This window comes from Oppia nitens, unplaced genomic scaffold (assembly GCF_028296485.1).
Source record: "Oppia nitens isolate AA-2021 unplaced genomic scaffold, nextdenovo-longstitch-racon4-pilon3 scaffold6_pilon_pilon_pilon, whole genome shotgun sequence".
Taxonomy (NCBI): domain Eukaryota; kingdom Metazoa; phylum Arthropoda; class Arachnida; order Sarcoptiformes; family Oppiidae; genus Oppia; species Oppia nitens.
In genome coordinates, this window is record NW_026533250.1 from 3487769 (window position 1) to 3511721 (window position 23953).

General features: G+C 24.8%; 4 protein-coding genes across 4 annotated transcripts; 1 reads left to right on the plus strand and 3 right to left on the minus strand.

Annotated features, from left to right (window-relative positions):
• Positions 1 to 3289: 3289 nt before the first annotated feature.
• Positions 3290 to 5292, minus strand: LOC128962280 (uncharacterized protein KIAA0513-like). The gene is made up of 5 exons (XM_054308645.1): positions 4208 to 5292; positions 4046 to 4139; positions 3599 to 3984; positions 3428 to 3522; positions 3290 to 3353 (listed from the first exon to the last, which is right to left on the minus strand). The coding sequence occupies exons 1-5, from the start codon at positions 4882 to 4884 to the stop codon at positions 3301 to 3303; spliced, it is 1305 nt and encodes a 434-aa protein (XP_054164620.1). The 5' UTR covers positions 4885 to 5292; the 3' UTR covers positions 3290 to 3300.
• Positions 5293 to 7486: 2194 nt separating this feature from the next.
• On the minus strand, positions 7487 to 13720 carry LOC128962691 (b(0,+)-type amino acid transporter 1-like). Its single transcript, XM_054309092.1, has 14 exons — positions 13672 to 13720; positions 11724 to 11800; positions 11492 to 11644; positions 11075 to 11176; positions 10670 to 10912; positions 10236 to 10461; positions 10106 to 10150; positions 9894 to 9969; positions 9747 to 9794; positions 9528 to 9631; positions 9359 to 9468; positions 9105 to 9247; positions 7670 to 7841; positions 7487 to 7560 (listed from the first exon to the last, which is right to left on the minus strand). Exons 2-14 carry the CDS (start codon positions 11773 to 11775, stop codon positions 7487 to 7489), a joined length of 1548 nt encoding a protein of 515 aa, XP_054165067.1. The 5' UTR covers positions 11776 to 11800; positions 13672 to 13720.
• Positions 13721 to 15410: 1690 nt separating this feature from the next.
• On the minus strand, positions 15411 to 17323 carry LOC128962592 (meckelin-like; the record flags this gene model as incomplete). Its single annotated transcript, XM_054308974.1, has 4 exons — positions 16439 to 17323; positions 16137 to 16358; positions 15609 to 16065; positions 15411 to 15541 (listed from the first exon to the last, which is right to left on the minus strand). Coding segments are annotated over exons 1-4 (1560 nt in total), but the record flags the coding sequence as incomplete, so codon positions are not given.
• Positions 17324 to 17423: 100 nt separating this feature from the next.
• LOC128962593 (WW domain-containing oxidoreductase-like) lies at positions 17424 to 20922 on the plus strand. The gene is made up of 8 exons (XM_054308975.1): positions 17424 to 17590; positions 17661 to 17705; positions 17767 to 17843; positions 18048 to 18093; positions 18153 to 18438; positions 18510 to 18598; positions 18666 to 19113; positions 20660 to 20922. The coding sequence occupies exons 1-8, from the start codon at positions 17541 to 17543 to the stop codon at positions 20849 to 20851; spliced, it is 1233 nt and encodes a 410-aa protein (XP_054164950.1). The 5' UTR covers positions 17424 to 17540; the 3' UTR covers positions 20852 to 20922.
• The last annotated feature ends 3031 nt before the right edge of the window (positions 20923 to 23953 follow it).

The following is a 23953-nucleotide window of genomic DNA, read 5'->3' on the forward strand; positions in this document are numbered from 1 at the left end:
ATTTCATACACAATACATGATTTAAGTTATAAAGAGAGAGAAAGAAAGAGAGATTTATATAAAAGTATGGAAGAGATGGGAGAGGTGTTGGCACTGACACTCTTCTAATAAATGTTGGCTCAGGGAGTCAGACCTCTCTCCTCTCTCTCTCTCTCTCTCTATATATATATATATATATCTTATACTTTGTCTGTCTGTCTAACTATAAGCCCATCTCTTCAATGATTGTCTCCCTCTCGAGTCAATCGTTGCCAAAATGAGAACGACTTGATTTCAAAGTACATTATATTATATTCATTTCTTCTATTAATTGTTTGTTAATTTATTGTCAATTTTTTTTAATTATCTCTTTTTTAAAATTATTATTAAGAAATTGTTTACTTATTTTTAATCAATAAAATTTAATATTTGTATTTTAATTATGTTGCAATTGCTTGTATCACAATAACAACAATAACTGATAATTATCGCATCGACTACATAAAACTTTTATTAATTTTTTTATTGTTGAACTTATAATTTAGTTGATTAAAATTCAGGTTAAAATAATTAAATTTATTTTTATAATTAAGTTTACATTTTAGTTAAATGAAGATAAATGTAATTAAGTATAAATGAGTGCCTGTATGTGTCAAGATAGCAATGAACTGGTGCTTATCGTTATACAGTATATATATATAAAAAAAAAAGTTTTATTAAACATAGAACTTTTCTAATGATAATAATATTAAATATTTACCAGGCTTATTTATGCCAATTGATTTAGATTATCAGTATCACTGTATATGTAATAAATTAAACGATAATAAATTAATGATATCAAAATTTATATGTTTGTACTGTTTGTTGTAGTTATGTAATTAACTGAAAATTACATTTCATTAAATATTTTTTTATGTTTAAGAAACATAAAATATATATTTACAAAACAAAATAAATCAATAAAATGCTTGTGGTCAAATTGTTAAATTAAGTACAAAAATTAATTTTTTTAAATAAAAAAATGACATTAAATTAATGTAAAATACGTAATTTCCCTCAACTATCACAATCACACACACAAATACATCCCTTTTTTCCATTATTAATAAATACATTGTCTGTATTATACAGTATATTAGCGCACAATAGGAGTGAAACAATTTTAAATATAGCATTCATTTGAAGAAAATGCTTATATATATTATATTATATAATATGAGTCTCTCTTTATTATTAGTGGTTTAAAGACAAAAATATAGAGACAGCGATACATACAGTGATAGTCAATCAATAATAGCGGAGCCAATGATTGCTTCGGCTATTCTTTTGTCGCTCTGATTCTCCTTTAAAGGCATCAAATTGTTTGATATTTTCCAATATATATATATATAATATAGAAATAAATATAATATTTTTAATATTAAAGTCTCTGATTCTCATTAAATAAAAATCTCTGATATTTTCAATTATTATTATATAAATTATATATTATTATACAAAAAAAAAGTTTTACGTAATTAATAATTTTTTACTAAATATATTTTACACACAATTTTCATAATATATTAATATACTGTATAAATATATTCATTAGATATTTACAGTAACATTTAATTAAAATTTTGTTAATGTTTTGAAATAATTTTTATTCAATATTTTCCTTATAAAAATCAGATTTTAAGCCATTTCATTTGTAAAAAAAATTAGCAAATATTAAAATACAGTAAATTTAATATATTAATAATAAAAAATATTAATAATTTATTTTTAAAATATTAAAATATATTTTTGTTAATATTATTAACTATGTTATCATAAATTAACAACTAATAAATTCAATTAGTGATAAAACATATATTAAATATAACATATCTTAGTATTTTAATATATTGAATTGAATTTAAATATTAAATTGATTAATAATAATAATAATAATTTAAAGGCAGTTATATAAATAATTTGATATAAATTAATTACAAATTTTTGTCGTTTAATTCAATTCAATTATTAAGGAAATAATAGCTAAAAGCTTATTATAATTTTATTAATCATTTTTTTGAGCAAAAATGTATAATTTTTTCAAATAAAAGTCTAGTAGTGATAGAAGATTGTAATTATAAGCAATAAATGCCAACCCATTTAAAACACCTAATAATGACAGCACAATGAGGTTTGGGTTCAATAATTCATTTCAATGTTAAATATCCAAAACAGTTATTATGTGATCAGTGGTGCTCTCTATGTATTTGCACTGTTTATAACATACCGGTATCACAATAATTATATAATAAGTTAATTAAAAATAATTATGTTTTGTTTAAAATTATTTTAAAGATATGGATTATTTATTTTTTTGATATAATTTTATTTTTTTTTATTTTAAAAATATATACAAATCTATAGAATGTTATATACAATAATAAAGATATAAATAAATAAAAGTTAATAAATAAATTTATTCCAATTATGCTGGTTAATATAAATCATTTATATTAGTAAACAAATAATAGCTTTATTTTAAGAATATACAACTAATGTAAAACTACATTTTTGAAAATTAAAAGCTACATATTTAAAATATATACTTTATTTTAAAACAATTGATATCATGTATTTGTTCAATATTTGATTTTACTAACCAAACATTTAACAATAGTGTATCAGAGCTTTGTTAATATTATACTGTTTTAGTAATTTATACATAGATTATGTATTTTGAATAACTATTATATAATTATTTATGTTTTTGTACGATTATCACTCTCAAGTAATATTATGAGTAAATTATAATTTACTACTATATATAACACACTAAAAGGATATTACAATTATGTAATATAATTATTTGGTGATATCTTAGTATATTTATCACAGCAATGTTTTTATTAATTAAATTAATATAATGCTACAGCATATTTTTATCATTTAAAAATATATATGTATTATATGTTATATTGTTTCTGTGTTTAAATATGTATCATATTTATGATTTTGTTGTTGATAATAACAAATATTAAATATTTTTTTTAATTAACAAACTTAAATAAAAATTTATAACAAAATTAATTATAATTCTAACCTATTATTATACTATGGATTAGATAGTTGAAAATATACTCTCTATAAGTAGTTTCCATAATAATGGTTATAAAGAGTTACCCATATTTCAAACAAACTATCTCTATATTAAATAAAAACAATAGGAATAAGGCTATAAATTAATGATATCTGTTAATATAACAGATTATAGATATTATATGTCAGATCAATAAATAACAATATATTTATATATATTATAATAATTGCCAATTCATTTGATTATTTGTGAGAATACATGTGTTCAATGTTTTCCCTCAGTGTTGATATTTGCTCTGAAAAAATTAGTAATAATTATTAGACAATTAGCAAATTTCAATTAAATAATTAAACAAAAATATATGAATACCTTGGGGTAGGTTTGCAATAGTGCTCTGTTTTCTCAAGAATTCAGTACACAATTCTTTAGGCAAACCAAATGAATGCATATTATGAATGAATGCTCTGAAAGAATATTTTAAAGACAATAAAAAACAAGAATATTCTGTGTATTAAATGTTATGTCAGACTATAGAGTTACCCGAGTTGTCCGAAAGTAATATTCTGTTGAAACTTGTTTTCATCGGTCATTTCTTGACTGTTATATCGGATCAGTTGGTGTTGTGTAGGTGTGGGCCGATTGGCGCGTTCGCACTGAAGAGCGTCGAAGAAGGCCGCGTTCCAGAAGCGTAGGGATCGCCAAATAGGTTGTTCTCTTAACACGTTATACAGGTATTGCTTATGGCATCGGCTGCTGGTATGGGCTGACAATTGTGTATAGGATTCGTGATAATATGTAAAACACATATTCATTAGTGTTTTGGCGGGAGTAAAGTCATCGGATTCCGAGCATTCAAATAAAACAATTGCAAAATATTGGGCTAAACTGTAAAATGTTGTTTCTTTAACTTTCTTATTATGAACTCTCTGTTTTAATATAATAATAATGATTAACAAATATATTATCACTTAATTAATATGATAATACCTGTTCATTGATATACCGGGCAAACCATAGCCTTCCAAACTCTTTTCGACACATTTCACCAAATATTGACTTTTCTTCTAATGTGATGGCATTGCTGTCAAACAATTATCTTATTTTAATATTTTGTTTAATTTGTTATAATAATTATTATAGAAATCATACCTTTCACTGAAAACTTTGGAAACAAAATTTTTCATAAATATTTTTGAAGAGATATACGACTCATCCAATTGACTGTCGCCGCTGACACTCGATACCGAAGACTTGGCTGACTGGCGTGAATCACATCGTTTGAAACCATCGTCTTCAGCGTCAGAGGACTCGAGACTTGTGCTCTGACCGCTGCCGATGCCCAACGATTCAGTTGTCTTATAATAATATTTGAATGAGTCTTGTATTTCAAGATTTCTTAATTGGATTTCCGAAACTGATGTACAACTACTTCCCATACTCTGTCCGCTGTCCAAAGTATCCAAAGACTCCAAACTTTGTCCTTTATTGCGATGAAGACTTTGATTTTGGTAATTAATCTCTGGCTGACCAAAAACGGATCGGTCTTTTGATTTTCTTGAGAAAGACGCCGAAGAGTTACTTGTGACCATACCTTTGTCTTTAATGTCATTATCATTGATATTATTAGTGTTATCAATGTTATCAGTAAAGGCCACATCAAAGCCCGCTTGAAGTGCGGCCTCTAATTTGGATGAAAGTCCAGAAAAAAGGTTGTCTTTAAATCCCCAAAATTTTTCGGACCCAAAGAAACGCGGAGACGACTTCTCCTCCCAATTGATGTCCACCGAAGGCTTGTCTTCGATATTGGATGAAGAATTTGTTGTCATATTTGAAAATTCGTTGTTTAGTTATTATTATAATAATAATTATATTATTATTGAATAATTAGTGATATAATGATCACAATAATGAGGCAAATATTTTTGACTTTGACGACGATATTGCTTCCGACCGGCATTTGATTCAAATAAAACCTAACTTCCCTTTAAAACTAATTTTTCATTAAATATATTTAGCGACTGTCTCTCTCTTTCTCTCTCTTCCAAACCCAACCAACTCTACTCATACTTTGTCGGTAATGAAGGAGTAGTCTGTTATGTAGTCGTAGAGACTGTGCTTTTGAGCTTAACTTTGAATATTAAATGACAATTGAGATGTATTTAAATAATGTAATTATTATAAATGTTTTGCTTTTTATCAGCAAACTGTCAGTTAATGATGAGTAGGTTTGTGCTGAAACACCTTTAGGTGATGAATACGTTTACACGACTATTAGCGAACAGATTATTGGTATTTATGCCAACAGTTGAAAGTAAAACACCAAAAAATACAGGTGTTATATATGCTATCTGTTTTCAATACATATACATTATAAATTTATATCATTAGTAATAAAATAGTAAATATTATTAATAACTTTTAATTATTAATAAATGCCATTTACTTGCTTTTTTCAAATCAAAATCAATTATTAATTGAATAGATTTTTTTAAAGAGAAAGTTTAACTTTCATTATCACACAAATGTTATATATATGAAGTAATACATGAGATTTATGAGTGAAAAATAATGAGTGAATGATTTATTTGACAATTGATTAACAATTCATAGAAAGTGATGTCTTATCAAATGTTTTTGAAGGGGAAAAACCACACAAACAATAATTTTTTACTATTAAGATATCAAATGAATGTCAAAATTGAGTCCAAAAAGTAGAGCATAAATAAAATTATTATTATTTATATGACTATAAATTTATTGCTATTAGATTTAGTAGTTTAACTCTATAGTATTGAAGTGGAAACCCAACTGTTTTTATCGGTTTTTACTATCTTTCAGTCTGTCTGACCCTATGCTCACTCTCTGTGCTCTACTCTCTACTGACGCACACAAATAAGGGATGGATTTTTAGGTTGTATTTCATTGAAAATATTATCGATTTTTCATGACTTTTATTGACTACACTATTATAATAGCAACTAATGCTAACCTATTTTGAGAAACATTTGAAACCATTTTTCGATCGAAATTTGCTTTTTATATAGCATTACAATACATGATGTCAACATTAAACATTAGCTCATATGATGTCAAAAAGGTTTACTACAGTATTATATACACATATTATGTTAGAGTATATTTGATTTACATTGTAATTAATAAACACTTCCATAATATGTAAAAAATGTGGATATAATACAGTAAATTACATAAACTAAACGTTTTTCAATATAAGTAAGATTATGGCAATTATTGCATATTGTTTCATATATTAAATATAAGTTTATTTTAATATGTTTAAATAATTTTTGCTAAAATTATTAACTTTTATAAGATTATTTGATAACTAATTAGATCTTAGCTATATTTATATAATATAACATATAAAAATATGAATGAAAAAATGTGAAACAGCAGTCTTAATGTAAACTATGTTTTCAATTTTATTTCAGTATTATATCAATGGATATACATATACCTACCTCTCTGTTGTTGCATAATAGGCACAGTTATGTCAATTACAGTGAATGTCTCTCACAAACACATATACTGTATATTGAATTAATGATACATTTATAACAGAATTGTTTATAATAATTTTTATATACTGGTATTAAATATATACCATATATTTAAATTCTTAATAAGGATATATAACAAATATTTTGAACAAAATATTAAATAAATTTTATTTTTACTAAATTGTTTATATTGTTTAACATTTTATATAGTTTATATATCTCTGATGTCAAATTATATACTATTTATTAATATACGATATATTAACGTGAGATAAAAACATTATTATTTTAAAAGTATAATTATTATTATTTTTCTATTATTATAGCATTAAATTATAAATTATTTATATAGATGTAAAATAGATTTTATATTCTAATTTCTCTATATTTTTTTATAAAAGTTACATTAAATATATTTTTTCTAAATATAATTTCGTCTAAATATAGTCAAATAAAAGACAAATTATTAAACAATATGAAAATTTATAAATTATTATTTTTTTGAGTTATTAACATTTTAATGATTTTATTATTGCAAATTATATATTTATATTTTTTTGTAATTTGAAAAATTTGTTCGTTGTATGCAAATAAAAGCCGCAAACATTATATATAAATTATTAATTAAAAATTAATTATTACAAATAATAATTAAATAATAGTTATGTTTGTGTTTAGAAAAATACATATTATTGTCATTATTAATAAATTGTTAATATTAGCTGAAAAACAAGTCACATATGATTAGTCATATAAATAAAAATAATGATTTTTTTTTGTTAAAATTAACTGCACTGATATCTATAAATCAATTTGTAATTAAAGTAAATATATTGGGACAGTTCAAGAAGTGTATTATTAAATTTTAATAAAATTTGGCATTTGTTTTTGCAGTTTTATCAATTAATCAATTACACGGATCGGGTCCATATTCACAGGGAACCACTTTTAACAATAGCTGACATACCTTTGTTATACCATCTAATAAAGAGAAAGAAAGAAAGAAAGAGAGAAAGAGAGACAAAAAACATAAATTAATAAACTATTAACAGCAATGTTATTATTATTTTACCCAAAAAATAACACTCACTTATTAGATTAGGAAATCTAATCTTATAGACAACAAACGGTATGTAGAATAGTATCCCCGAAACGATATACAAAGTGGCGTAAAGATACTCAATCTGTGGCTGTTCTGCTATCGGTGCGATTACCAGATATATCGATATTAACAATACAACGATCGGTACACTCAGATGTACCTGTTTATCAATCAAAAAAAATAATTATATATATATAGAAATTTAATTAACTTCGATAACAAATATTAAGTACATTATTAACAAATGCAATCTTTATATTGATTTTTTTCTATTAATATTTAGTATTATTAATAATAACTGTTTTAAAAATGGCTTTTGTTTCTATTTTTTGAATATTAATTATTTCCTTATGTTATTTACTTATGATTTATTAGTGATAAATTCTAACAAAAAAAATTATCATCACAGTGTTTAATACTGTAACAATAATACCATAATTCATATATAAGTCTTTTTAAAAATATTAATAATTTAGTTGAATAATGTTTTTAAAATCACAAAATGTGTGTATAATACAATATTATCCCTTTTTAATGAGTTTCATTTTTTATGAAAAAAATAATATAATCCATCAATATATTGTATATATTTGCATTTTTATTTTTCATAAAAGTCATGAATAATTTATATTAAAATTAAAATTTTAAACCAAATAAATTTTAGTAAAACAAATGTAATTTGATCAATATAACTATTTCATAATATTTGTTTTTTTGTAGCATTGCTATTATCATAATAATTCATTATATGTTTTGTATAATACAACAAATAACTAAAAGATTTTTATAAATAATTTGATTTTAGTTAATAATACAAATGTAAATATCATTAATAAAATTTACATTAATTTTCATATTATAATCAGACTTTTCAAATTATAATGCTAAAACTTGACTGAAAATAACTGTCAGAGTCTATAAAAACAAATAAAATTTTGTTTAAATATAATAGTTATTACTCTATTTAATTAAAGTTATATAATAATTCTAACATTTAAACATACTTTCAAGTTTAATTAAATATAGTTATTCTATAAATCTTATAATTATAAAAAGTATATGTATTTATAAATTAGTTGATAAATATATTTTATATTATGTATCAGAATTTTATGGATTTTTATATTATTTAACATAAATTTTGTCATATATTTTATTTTTAAAACAAAATGCTGTATTATATGTAAACTCTATACCTATTTTAAGAACTTTAATTGATTATAATTTATAAAATATATTTGATTGGATAAAAGAAATAATCACAAATAAAAATGTTATTAAAAAACATGAAAATCGTAATATACAGTATATAATTTTATACATTTAAAAAATATTAAATTAATAATTTATCAAGATGCTATTTTAATTAATAAATAAAGTTAATTAATGCAATTTTATTGTAAACTAAATTGACATGGCTTACTCTATATGGTCTAGATTTATCTTTATATGGACTCTTATATCTCAAAACAATAAGTGCCATCATGGTAGCGCCATAAAATAGCCAGGCAGTAAAACTAAAAAAGTCAATTAAACTTTCAATATTTCCCGGAATCACCATTAATACTGTAAACATTTGAAATTGAAAATATTAATTAATTAAATAATTTAATAAAATTTGGTTTTTTGTTGTTAATATTAATTTTGTTTATAATTTTATATAAAAAGTTATATTACTTGAAAGGAATGCATTAAATATAAGAGCTGTCGATGGAGTGTATCGATCCATATCAATGTATGACAACACATCTATTAGGTGTCCCTCTCGGGCCGCAACAAATGCCAACCTTAATCATAATATATGGCACCAAAAATAGTGTTAATTTCTAAATAATATATTAAATACCTTCCACTTGTAAAACATGATCCATTTCCGGCACCAAATGATGACAGTGCTACAGATATGGGCATTATTATGGCCGCCACTCCCAGCACATGACTACCCCATGTCTATAATAATGTTAAAAAATTAATAATAAATAAATATTAAATGGATTCCTTCAAATATATTAGATCATTAAGTATTTAAAAGATAAATGCTCTAAAATTCATATAAAATCTATACCACAGCGACAGCATCTGATGCCAGTATTTCATCAGTTGTCATAACAGTCTAGTTATTAACAAATTAAATATTCATTAAAGAAAAATAAAAAATAATTATTTATATATATTATTACATTATATATAAATATATTTATTTATTTTATACCATATATGAGATATTGACGAGAACATAGCAAATTGTAACCATAGGAATACCACATATAATGGCCAGCGGGAGGTTCCTATAAACATATCATTAAATCATAATAATATATCATTAAATTGCATTTTCACAAATTGTTTATATATTATAATAGTATATATATATATATATATTTATTTATTTATTAGATAATATATTTATAGTGTAATAAATACCGATAGGGATCAATCAATTCTTCAGTAACGTAATTCAGATTATTCCTAAATCAAAAACAAATTGTTTAAATAATAATAATTTAAAAAATCAATTATTTATTTTTATAATATATAAATATTTAATTAATACCAGCCGTCATAAGCCCAAAGACCACTATAAAAAGCGGTCGCAATGTCGGAAAACTTGAATTTTGATCCCTGAAAACCTTTAGTGATAAGACCTGTATTGCCTTGACATAACTTAACAATACCGCCGATGACAATGATGATAATGGCCAAGAGTTTGGCAGCCGTGAAGACATTTTGAGTACTAGTGGCTAAATTAACACTATAGCAGTTGACAAATGTTATGGTAACTAAAATATCAAAAATGATAAAACAAACAAACAATTATGTAATCGTGACTATCATTGACGTACCGCTAACTTGATTTGAACGTTCAAATTAACACAATTTTCAGACAACAGTCAAATCTCATTGGATTGAGTGCTGAACTAAATTTTTCGGTACATTTTATGACACAACAAAAAAAATGTTTGTTATAAACAAAAATAGTTGACTAACCGATAAAAAATATGGTAATGAGTTTGACGGCCGACGAATCGGGAGCACAATCGGGAAAGAATGGCTGAACGATATACTCGCTTAATGTCATACATATGATGGCTAACATCGCCGGCTTTAACACAAATACTGAGATCCATGAGAAAAGAAATGCCAAAAGGCCTCCAAACGACTCCAATATATATGAATATTCGGCACCGGATTTAGTTATCAGTGTTCCTAATTCTGCGTAACACAGGGCACCTGTAGGTCACATAACAGGGTTACACACATATTATTATTATTATTATTTAACTAAAGCTTCTTTATATAACTTAATCAGTTTAACTAGTATTACATAATTTTTAATTTTGCAATACTAGCAATAATTAATGTTAAAATTATTTTATTTTTATTAATTCATACCTAATAAAGATATGAGACCAGATCCGGTCCATACTAGAAGACTGAGACCAACTGATCCAGATCTTTCAAGTACACCTTTCGGTGACACAAATATACCGCTTCCTATACAACATAACATATTATTACCAGTAATTATTAAAATTTAATGCACTAAAATCACATAATTAATAAAATAAATTGATTTTTAAACATTTTTTCATATAATAATAATACTCTATTGAAAATAACATAATTCAATTAAAATACTGCTTATAATAAATCTATTGTGTGTTACGATTAACTCGACTTTATAAAAATATAATAGTATTTTTTAACAATAGATAAGTTTATTAAAAGAAATTTATTTAATAATTTAATTTTCAATAATTAAATAATTTGTTTTCTAAGTTATGTGAGACGTGTGTCTAAAAACCCTACCAATCATTGTGCCCACAATAAGAGCTGTTCCACTGATGAGACCAACTCTTCTCTTAAGACCTACAATAGAGATATTTCCTTCAGATATTCTGGCGGTCGTCTCAATACTACTGCCATCAAACAACTTCTGAACAATAGTACCATTGGTTGCCACTAAATGTTACCGAAAATGATAAATAAAACTGTAATTATAAATACAATACTATTATAAGTTTAAATATTTTTTTATTACTTATGGCTTCCGTGTCGTGCAATGAGAGTCTCTTTTTCTTTTTTTGAGACATTTTTATGATTTATCTTCAAATATATCTTCTTTAAAATGAGTTAAAAATTAAAAAATAATATATTTATTGAATGACTCATATAATCATACAGTCGCTTAATTAATGATTTTTTTTTATTAATTACTGGAGTATTAATATTCTGCTAAATAAAAAATTAATATTTAATATATTAGTATTATATTAAAATGTTGACAAAAATTATTTAACAATGTCTTTATATTATATAAAAACTTAGATTTTATTATGTACTGTATAAAGATTGTAACTAAAATTGATTGCTAACACAAAAATGTAATTCATGTTAGAAAATATAATATAACTATTAGTAAATAATTAACTTTTATCTACAATATTTTCCTCACTTAACCTACACATTGTCATCTAAAATATAAAGAAAATTGTCAAATAAAATCAATATTTTCAAGCATAGCATTAGAAAAATTTGTTAAAAAGATTATTGAATATCTGTTTTTTAATGTTAACAAAAGTCTAAAATATTAGCTATTTTTGAAATAAAATAAACGACAAATAAAAGACAAATAAAAATACCTATTAAATATTTTTTTACGCAAAATATAGGTACAACTAATTTTTTATTTTAGTATATGATATAAAATATTAATATTCTTGTGTCACATAAAATCTAAATTATGTTTTTAAAAAAATTGTCATTTAGTTTAATCAAAATATATGCATAGGTTTTTATATACAGTACTTTATATAAATTAAATGCATACATTAATGTCAAATGTAATAAAAAGATAAAATAATTTTTTATTGTTTAATAGAGTACTTTTATTAATTTTTTTATATTCACATATTCAAGATAGTCATATATTATAGAAAATAGTCAAAAATATTAATAAAATAAGCAACAGATTAACCAAACAAACAGAAAATAATATTAATAGTAATTTTAATTATGAATATATAAAATAAAATTTATAACTATAATATAAATAAATAATACAAATCTATAAAAAATACTATTAAATATCAAAAACTATATTTATAGTTTAGATTATGTACTCATTAAGACAATTAACTATCGTTTAAGTTTATGCAATAAAACAAAGACAACAAAAATACAAATTAAATCTAGGATTTAATAATAGTATAGAGATTTATATTGGGATCTAATTTTTGGACAAAAGCCAACTCTTGAAATGTGAGTTAAAAATTGTGATTCAAAAATAATTTGTTACTTAAAACAATACTACTGCTCGTGATCTATGTATTTGTAATTAAAGTTTTTCTACAATTGTATAATATTTCTTGTAATTAAATTGATATTTAAATTAAATTATTATAATTTTAAATAGTATTTCTATGTTTCCTTCAGTTTTTTGGTAATTAAGTCAAAATCTTATATTTTTTATTCCAAATAAAATATATTATAAATACTGTTATAAATTTAATGTGTATTTAATGACTTTTATTTTAATACAATAATTTTAATCTTATATAATAATAGTTTAAATCAATTTGAGTGAAATTCTAATTTAAATGTAAATATAAGATTAATTTTGATTAAATGAGCAAATTCTTAATATATTTGCTTTAAATTTTAAGCATATGTTTCAACATTTTTATAACATTAAACATTTTAATTGTAAACAAATTTGACTATTAATAGTATATTAAATTTCTTAAATATTTCAAATAATAATGTTAATAATAAATCGATAATTTAAATAAATATTTAAGTTAAATATAGTAATGTTATGTTATGATATTTACATTTATATTGTTATAATGCTTTAATTTGTTAAAAATGACTATAAAACATAAAATTATCATTTATTTATAATTATATTTTATTAATAATTTAAAATTAATAATTGTTATAGTTTATTAGATTTAACTTACAAACATCAAAGTAAATAAATCGCATACCTTTTGAATGTATCCTTTAATTGTATTATACTTATCTTAAATTAATTCTGAATTAATTTTAACATAATAATCTATCAGATTTGTACAATTTAAATAATAATAAAAATGATAAAATATTGTAATTTAATTAATAAAATACAACGAAAAAACTGCTTAAAAAGTAATATATAATTGATAAACACGTGAAATGATAAATGCCTTTCAATGGCTGTATGTAAGAGTCAATAGTTTTAAAAATGATAGCAATAGTTGTCTAACATTTGGTAAGCCATTCACTGCCTGTTTTCCATTTGCTCGACGCTTTGCAATACCTAAGCGATGCTTAACTATATGTGTAAACATTACACATCACTTGGAGATGTCATGCGCTCAGCACTTCTCTTACATCACTTGACATCCCTTGTGCTGCTTATAGCGACCATAATTGGGTGAACAAAATAACATAACAGTCCTGTTATTCTGCCAAACCATTATTGACATGAACTGATAGACACACTGTATGTGTGTGTGTGTGTGTGTGTGTGTGTGTGTGTGTGTGTGTGTGACAATAGTTATGCAAATTTCGTCAATTATTGCATAACATATATAAATCATGTAAAATACGTGTTTATAATTTACAATTTACTTAAGGAAAAATATGCATTTAAAAATAATTATACTGACTTTTATTTTTATTGAATAAATTAATCTACAAACCATATAATAATAATAATAAATGTTTACATAAAATTAGTATGTTTTATTTTTAATTACAATACTCAAAATAAATATCTTAAAAATATACCGGTATAATTTTATTATTAGAAATAGTAATAGATGTAGTAAAACATGAATTTATATTAACATAATATACATTTTAATTAGATAAATATAATGACTAAATTATATTGTATATATACGGTATGACTAGAAAACAACAAAAAAAATTGGTACAGTAAGTGAATACTAATAAATAAAAGTAAAAAAGTTATTGTAATATATTTTGTGGTGTTAGTTTGTAGATATATTTCAATATACACATATATAAATACATTTTATATGTATTTATATAAATAACAAACATATCCTCCAATAATACTATAAAAATTATTTGGAAAAACTAACAAATAAAAAATATACTAGTAACTTTAAAATTAAAATTTTTTGTAATAATAATAGTAAATATCAATTATAGAAATATATTTATTGATATAATACAACTTTGCCAAAATCAGTGAATATTTTGAGATCAAAACATTTGTTTTTTAGTTGCAAAACTAATGTATAACTTTAGTATTGTAAATACAATTATTTATTACTTAAAATGTATCTGTACTTTGAGATATTATATCTCATATATATAAATCGTAAAAAAAGTTGAAAAATTTAACTTTTAAATATAGATTTTACATACTATCTCAAAGTGCAGGCTAATTATTAAATTTTTGAACAACAAAAATAACCATGCTCAAATAGTGTAAACTCTTCTAAAAAATAGTATACAAATAAAAATATTACCGGTATTGCATTTTTTTATACACAATAATTAGTATTATTCAAAATATTATATATTTTTCTATTTTGTTTATACAAGAAATCTTGAGTCGATTAATGCTTTTCGGATTAAATTTTTTCGATTCGCAATTAAAAATATCTTCAAAATAATCTTCAAAATAAAAACACATTAAATTTTTAATATTATTATTACCCGTAATATACCAGTAATTATTATACAGTAGTAATAATACCTTTGATATAATAAATGTAAAAATAGCTGAAAAAGTAAAGTTGTGATAACACATGTCGCTTACCAAAAATAATAGTATTTCAAAACAAATTAAAGTAGACTCTAAACCATAGTAGAGAACGGCTTCAAATGAATGACCATTATCTGTAAATAACAATTAATTATCGGTAATTAAAACAATAAAATATATTATTAATATCAAAACACATACCACTATAAAAGTTTCCTTTATCTCTGGTATCACCAAACTCTGCGTCTAAAATAGATTCAAATGTCGACTTTTCCCGTACTATATAATCAACGTCTTTAAAGTTGTGTTCAATAAAACCGGACAAAAATTTATTAATCAAAACATATGTTGGAATCAACTTTTGGATATCAATTTTGGATGTTTGCGATCCAAATGAACGCATTCTGTCAGTGATTTTGATAAAACCGGATAAATTTGAACGAATTCGTCGATAATGTTCATCAATAGCTAATGGCAGTGACATCTCAAATGTTTGGTGATCTGAATTTGGCAGAAGACCACGTTTAGAGCACAGGTCGTTCTCCTCCCGTTCCAACAGTTCATACATCTCAACCATATTAACATCACTTTTCCCGTTAGCAGCCAAACCATGAATGTAATAACCAAAACGTTTGTATAGCATTACAAACACACTTATCTAAAAATGTTTATAAAAATAATTTATAAATAAAAAATATTAACGTTAATTAAAAAAGTGATTTATATTACATTACAAACTGAACATAAATCAACAAATTGATGCAATTCATTGTGCATTAGATTTTCATAAACTAATTTCTTGATGACTATGTTTATTAAAGCTAAAATAGTGGTCACTAGAGTACCGATAGCTAGCCTACAGGTAGTAACTTGAGGCACATATTCATCAGATTTTTCAATGGTTATGGTATTATCCGATTCACAAATGGCAACGTTTGCCAAACCAAACCACTATTTAAAAAAAAAAATCAATATAAAGTATAATATTCAGTAAAATTTCTAATAAAAATAATTGATTATTAAAATCATACGTCAAAAACAAGAATAACTAGTAATATGTGAACACTTAAACTGAGACGTCTTCGTCCGCATAATTCCATCCATTCATTGGCCACAAAGTTAGTCCTCCAGACGGTTACGTTTGGAAACTCAATCAACGGTTTGTCGGCTTTCGATGTCGGACTGCCCAGAGATCCGCTAATACTTAATCTGTGGCCAGAATTTCGCCTTATTTGACCCGAATTTGTCATTAACTTGTCATCAATTGGACTATCGTTAGCCAAATGTTTAGGATGTGTTATAGTGACTAACGAAGACTTTTCTTGATTTTTAGGTCTTTCCCAATCAATGAAAAATATATTAACAGTTGAAATGGTTATAAGTTTGTATAACAAATGAATTGATTTCATGACAAATGCAACGATAATGTAAATAATTAGTGAATATTCTTGATCTTTGTTGAGTCTGATCATTGTCTTCTTCTTGAACATCATAAAGATATAAACGGCGACCAAAGCGTTGGCAATGAAGAAAACATTGGCGATGACAGCAATGGTATTCATTATAAAGTCAATGATAATCATGAGATCGATGGCAGTCTTGCCATTTCTTTTGGCGAAACACCAGGTCCTGAATATTGACCAAAGAAGTGCTGCATAACATAAGACACTGATGGTTATGAATAGATCCAATTTTCCCATCGGATTGTCAATCAAATGGACCACCGATTGATTGACCGATTGACTGGCCATCGATTTATTCATTTGATCCATTGATATCATCAGTACTATATAGCGATGAACTAAATTGATTCAAAGTCTTAGGTGTTGTCGACGACAAGTGATGGACACAACACTTCTGATGACAAAACAAATGTCAAAAAATTATTTTGTTTTCATTTGAAATGTGTTTCCCTTTAAACCACTTTCTATGACAACCAATGGTTTCTATGGTATCACTGATTGCCGTACTTTAAGTCTCTCACAACATGTGATCGACACTAGAGTTCACTATTGGCTATACATATGTTGTCTGTAAACACATGTTATGTAATAATAATATGTATTAAAAGCCAATGATTTTCCAATAAATTGTTTTATAGTTTAGTCGGCAAACCATTTATTAGCCGAAGTGATGGCCAGTTTGTTACCCGAAACAGACAGTGAGGACGAACTTCCAAACGGGTATTTAATTGTCAAATGAATCACTTTTGAAGTTAGAGTTAACTAAAAGATATGTCGGGTTTTAAAAAAGATGGGAACAGAGGATCACTTTAGATGGAAAAGTCTATTTTGCAAAGTATATTACAATCACATTAATTGATCCAATCTTATGGTTTTATATTTTATTTGTCTGTTAGCCATCAACTGAAGGCAACCCAATGGACACATCCATTGACCGGCAAAAGAAAGCGCGTGACCGGAGAGTTGCCGTTTGGTCAGTCATTTTGATTGATTGACATTTAAAAAAACCAACTGTTCCTCCAAAAAGAGCATTTGATTTCCATATAATAACATAACAGTATATATATATATATATTAACAGCATATATAGTATATTGAATTTAGAAATGGTTGAAGTGGTGGTCGGAACAGTTGGTGATCCATATAATTAACTTGTTTTTGTTGTTGGTATACATAGGTTGGAGTCGGCAAATACTTGAAGACGGAACTGTTATCTATATGGAGTAATTACCGTAAAATTAAATTATATTAATTATAAAATATAATATAATTACAATTGTAGTCATACGACCAAAAAGACGACTTATACCGATCCACGATTGGCTTTTGCTGTCGAAGATACAGATAGTGATGGAGATTATAAACAACGATTTGATGCGTCCACTACCGCTGATCAGGTTCTACACGGACGTGATCTCACCGGTAAAGTGGTTTTAATAACCGGTGCCAATACTGGCATTGGATTGGAAACAGCCCGCAGTATGGCCTCACACGGGGCACACATCATAATGGCCTGTCGTAGTGTCGATAAAGCAAATGAAGCCATTATTGAGATTAAGAGAAATACTGTATAACTTAGTATTTAAAACTTTTTTAATTATCATTAATTTTCGACAAATTATCTAAAATTGTTATTTAGCCGAAAGCAAAGCTCAATGCATTTGAGTGCGATCTACAAAGTCTTCAAAGTGTCCAAAATTTTGCCAAACAATTCTTGTCACTTGATTTGTATGTTTTGTTAAATTATTATGAATTTAAATAACATATTGTAGTTAACTCTAAATTATTTGTATAGACCTTTGCATATATTGATCCTAAATGCCGGCATAATGTCGTTACCCCATTCATTAACAGTTGATGGATATGAGACAACATTTCAAACAAATCATTTGTCGCACTTTTATTTGACTAAATTATTGCAACAAAAATTGATTGACTCGCGACCGGCACGGGTTGTTGTCCTGTCATCAGAGAGCCATAGATTCAGTACAATAAATATTGAAACAATTAGCGAGGACTGGATCTCACCGCCAACTTCACGCAACTTTGTCTCAATGATGGCATACAATGATACAAAATTATGTAACGTTTTATTTTCAAATGAATTGAATTACCGACTCTCGATATACGGGGTAACATCCAATGCCTGCCATCCGGGAAATATGATTAACACAGATCTGTCCCGCAATTGGTGGTTAATGAGACTACTCTTTGCATTTGTGCGACCATTTACTAAATCGTTGGTAAGTTATATAGTTTTTTGTTGTTATTTATTTTTATTTAAAAATAATATATAAAATTTGAAAACAAAAATACTCTGTAATAAAAATGCTTTTATTATGTACTGTATATTGTCAAACAGTTTGCAACGATTATATTTTTGATAGTATTTACATAACAATATCATAAACCTATTTGGCATAAGATATATACAAATTATGTTTAATAAATAGAAATAATGTTATATTTATGGCTTAAAAAATACTAATTAATAACGGTTTGTTTGAGACGGTTATTAAACAGAGATTATTTTAATGGTATTTTATAAGCAATTAAAAAATTTTACGATCGCTAACATTTTTATTTCTTATAATAAATATTTTTATATACAGTATAACCAAACAGTTATTTTATATGTCTATTTCACTCTTTCCTTTCAATGCTAGAGTTATTACATTTTATATAAAATATAAGTAAAGTTTATAACAATTTTCTAATAATAGACACAAAAACAACTCTATTTCACTCACATTTCTAGAGTAATAAAAGTAATTTTATTTTCAAACACATTTAAAGCCATTATTCATTAGTGTAGTGTCTATTTAATATTTACACTAAATTTTACATTTATTATAATTAGTTGTTTGTTGTCTACAATAATATAAATGAATAAATTATTATATTTTTTATACGAATAAATCTTTTTTGTGACTTTTAAAAACATTTGAGATTAAAATTATTGTTAAAAAATATATACAATTTTGTAGCCGATATAAATTTATTGTTATTCAGAAAATGTATAAAAAATATTTCTAACTCTTTAATAACATGCTTTTGATATTTAGTTTTGTAGTTTTTTTTAATAAAATTATTTATAAGTTTTAATGAAAGACTAATGAAAATTTGTTTATACAGTCGGCAAAAATATATTACATAGAGTCGCGAATCGTTGACATTAAATATAATTTAATCTGATATTTATATGTCTTTTTTAAATGATGCGACAATTATTGATTTTTAGTTGTTTTTTATATTAGAAATGTTTATAAATTGTTTAGTCTAAACAATTTTATATATTGATATATAGCATGGAATATGAAAATGTATGTTATGGGAAATATTAATTTATGTTAAAATGTATATATTTATATATTATGAATTTTAATTTTTCATGTCTAATTTATAGTAGTTTTCTGATAATAATTATAGCAATAATAAAATTTTGATATCAAATAACTTTCTGTCTGAAAAATTAATATATAAATTGTTATTATTAAAAAAAGTAATGTTCTGTAAGTTTTTCAAATTTATATACAATGTTTATGGTATTACATATAAAATAAGATTTATTTTTTAAAAAAAGATATTGAAATCGATAGCATTTTGGAAATTGTATTTATATATATATACAGTACTTATATTATATATTAAATTTATGCCTGAATTGAATCTAATCTAATAGTCAGTCAATAACTTATAAGTTATAAGCCAATATTTGATTATGAATAATGACATGCTATACATATATATATATATACAATTATATGGTATATTGTTATGCCCTGACAGGGACAGGGAGCTTCCACTACGGTATACTGTTCCACAGCACCCGAACTGGAAGGAGTCGGTGGTCTGTATTTCAATAACTGTTTTCGTTGTGAAGCCTCCAAAACGGCCCATAATAACGATCTGAGCGCTAAACTGTGGCTTTTGAGCGAAAAAATGATTGAAAACGCTATCAAACGATTTGAATCTCAATAATAATAATTGATTGATTGATGGATTATTGTATTTTTGTTTTGTAAATCTTATCCGAGATTAACATTTATTACCCTAACTTTATATAAATATTTTTTAGTTATTTTATTTTGTACGTCAAAAAATTATAAACAAATTGTTGTATCGTTTTCTATATTGTACAGTAGTATATAAATACTAAACTTATTGAATACTACTATATAAAAATAATAAAGCGGAAAAAACTTTGTTAGACTCACTATTTGAAGCTATGATTTTGTGTTTTAAAGTTTATTATTATTATTATTATTATTATTATATTTTATAACCGACTCTATTGTTGACCAAACAGTGTGTGTATATTGAAGTGTGATTTATAGTCTATCAGTGACCCGGACTCGTGTCAAACCATACGACTCGAGTCAATATATGTTTTTTATGTTATACTTGAAATATATATATACTTAATGTTACCAAAACTAAGATTACATAAAATTGTTGTGAAACACTCTCTTTCTCTTATATTTTACTCATATATCAAGTTTTTAGATAGATTTCTCTACAAATGTATTGAGCATTAAATAATTTTTTTCAAAAAAAAACTTTTGTTTTGTCCACTTTTTCTTCCTAAATACTGTATCAGATATTATCTTCAATTTGAAGGCTAATTCAATATATTTGATAAACTATAGTTAACTATTATACAGTTTGTTATTAATTATGAATGTATATAAACGATTTGAATCATTAATTTAATTGTGAAATATTTTTATTTTTGATTAATTAATATAATTGAATGGTATATTTTTGAAACGACTTAACTATTTAGTTGAGACAATCACTACTATTGATATCTCTTAATGAGATATATTAAAGTCAATTAATTATATAATTTTTTAAGTTAATCAACTAATTTAATTAAGATTACATTCATGTGAAACATGAGATGAAAGACTAATTTTGAGAAAATCTTTTGCTTACAATAAAATTTAGTATTACTTAACTCATGAATAATGACATTTGCGATACTCTGTAAAAAAGTGACAAAAAATTGGTATGTTTTCACATTTTTGAGCACTTATTTTAACTAATTGATGAAAAAATGTTGGCATAAGTGGACAGTAATACATTGTCATTGTATATAGAGTTTAGTTCACTTAATTACCTCCTAATGTTAACCCAGTGTTTGTTATTTTCATTGAATGAACAGTTATTTTGTTTGCCTTAATGTTGTTTAGCGCCCAACGAGACTCTCGAGAGCTTATGGTTTATCTATTAAGGGTATAGACTATTAGCACTCTCTAACAGTTCACTCGTTTGCCGTATCGATAGATACTCTATTAGACGCTAACTTACTATCACTTCTTTTGCTAATTAAAATCAAGCGTACAATCCATTTGATCCGTTAATATAAATGAAGTCCTCGTCTCAGGACTGAGAGGGTCGGGCATTAAAGAGGGAGAGACACATCATTAACATTAGTTTAACAATATAGTCATTACTTAGTGTATAGTTAGCACCAGTAGTATAGTAGTAGTAATAGTAGTGTATATCTGTTTTAATTGATTTGTAACTAACAAAACAATTTTCTCTAGTGTTTCCACTCTAGCGCTCTATTAATTGCTCGATAAAAAATTACATAAGTTTTCCATATAGTATAAGCACTGGTAGGTTACAAATGACATGTCTATACTGTTAAATAGCAAACAACACCAACAACAGCGCTAATTTCATATTAACACTAATGTAAATCTCATTTGTCTCACAAAAAATGAAGATTACTTGCAGTCGGTTCCCGTTTTGCCCGACTATCAGTGAATCCATTGGCTATGTATTGCTATATTAAGACTTTTTCTTGTATATTGAGAGCCAATTATAATGAAAACAGTAGTGAAAATACAAATACAGAGAGAGAGAGAGAGAGAGAGAGAGAGAGAGAGAGAGAGAGAGAGAGAGAGAGAGAGAGAGAGAGATGTACTCACTATTGTAATTTATTTGTAAATATGAGCTCATCATTCACTACTACTACTACTACCACTCCAACAGTTGAATATATACCGTCCACCGATGAGTCCACTGTTAGTCTATTTGTATTACTAGATAATAGTCGTTCACAAATATATACACCGTTTCCACATTTCTTCATATCTTATGAATAGTGTGTAAACACTACGGTCTCTAATCTCTAATCCAATTGCTTGTTATTGTCTGGAGAGCTGAGAGAAAGAGAGAGAGAGAGAGAGAGAAAGAGAGAGAGAGAGAGAGAGAGAGAGAGAGAGAGAGAGAGAGAGAGAGAGAGAGTATCTGAAAAGAATAATAATAACATATATAATACATAGAGTAAGTTAAGTATACATACAGTAGAAAATAGACAATGAGTTTGGGGTATATATTACATACCAGTGCTTTTACACCACTGTTAAGAATTACCCTCCAGTTATTACATCGGATACTAGAATTTTGGTATCAAATGAGTATTTTCATCATTTGAAGTCTTCAAGAGAATTGTGATCTCTAGTGACTTGAAAAAGTGATTTTCAGTATTTTGAGCACATTTTAAAAATTAACCATAATCAATTTTAGTAGTAAAACAAATTTATTTTATTACAAGTTTTAAAATCCTATTGTTATAAATAAACTCAACAATTTTGTTTTCTTTAAATACAGTTAACAAAAAATAAAGTTTTATAATACTAGTTATATTGGAAAACTAGTTGATTTGACAATAGGAATAGATATAACTTTTTATATAACTGTTATTTTACTTGAATTATGTTATGAATGAATAACAGATAGAAAATAGATTTCAATTTCAAATTAATTCTTGAAATTTTTTCTTATATGACTGAAAGTGTTTTTTGTTCATATAATTTGTGTCAGTTTTACGTTAAATGTGAGTATGAATAGCATGATTTAGAAAATAGTTGATAAAAATAGCATATTGTGACGGGCAAAATGTTATCTATAATAATCTATTATTGATAATTGTCATTTCAATATAAATTTTTATAAAACATTAACTTTTACTAACATTACTATTATTATATTTTATTATTTAATAGTTTATTATGTTTGTATACAGTATTACATAAACTTAAATTTTTGGGCCCCTTAGACAACATATTT

What these genes read in the sequence shown, in the direction of transcription:
- LOC128962280 (XM_054308645.1), bottom strand. Translation starts at nt 4,884, where the DNA reads ATGACAACAAATTCTTCATCCAATATCGAAGACAAGCCTTCGGTGGAC. An exon ending in ATTACTTTCGGACAACTCGG is followed by an intron (nt 3,523 to 3,598) that starts GTAACTCTATAG and finishes ATATTCTTTCAG; the next exon opens with AGCATTCATTCATAATATGC. An exon ending in TATTGCAAACCTACCCCAAG is followed by an intron (nt 3,354 to 3,427) that starts GTATTCATATAT and finishes TAATTTTTTCAG; the next exon opens with AGCAAATATCAACACTGAGG.
- LOC128962691 (XM_054309092.1), bottom strand. Translation starts at nt 11,775, where the DNA reads ATGTCTCAAAAAAAGAAAAAGAGACTCTCATTGCACGACACGGAAGCC. An exon ending in CATCAGATGCTGTCGCTGTG is followed by an intron (nt 9,632 to 9,746) that starts GTATAGATTTTA and finishes ACATTATTATAG; the next exon opens with ACATGGGGTAGTCATGTGCT. An exon ending in TCATGTTTTACAAGTGGAAG is followed by an intron (nt 9,469 to 9,527) that starts GTATTTAATATA and finishes ATTATGATTAAG; the next exon opens with GTTGGCATTTGTTGCGGCCC.
- LOC128962593 (XM_054308975.1), top strand. Translation starts at nt 17,541, where the DNA reads ATGGCCAGTTTGTTACCCGAAACAGACAGTGAGGACGAACTTCCAAAC. An exon ending in GGAAAAGTCTATTTTGCAAA is followed by an intron (nt 17,706 to 17,766) that starts GTATATTACAAT and finishes TTTGTCTGTTAG; the next exon opens with CCATCAACTGAAGGCAACCC. An exon ending in GACCATTTACTAAATCGTTG is followed by an intron (nt 19,114 to 20,659) that starts GTAAGTTATATA and finishes ATGCCCTGACAG; the next exon opens with GGACAGGGAGCTTCCACTAC.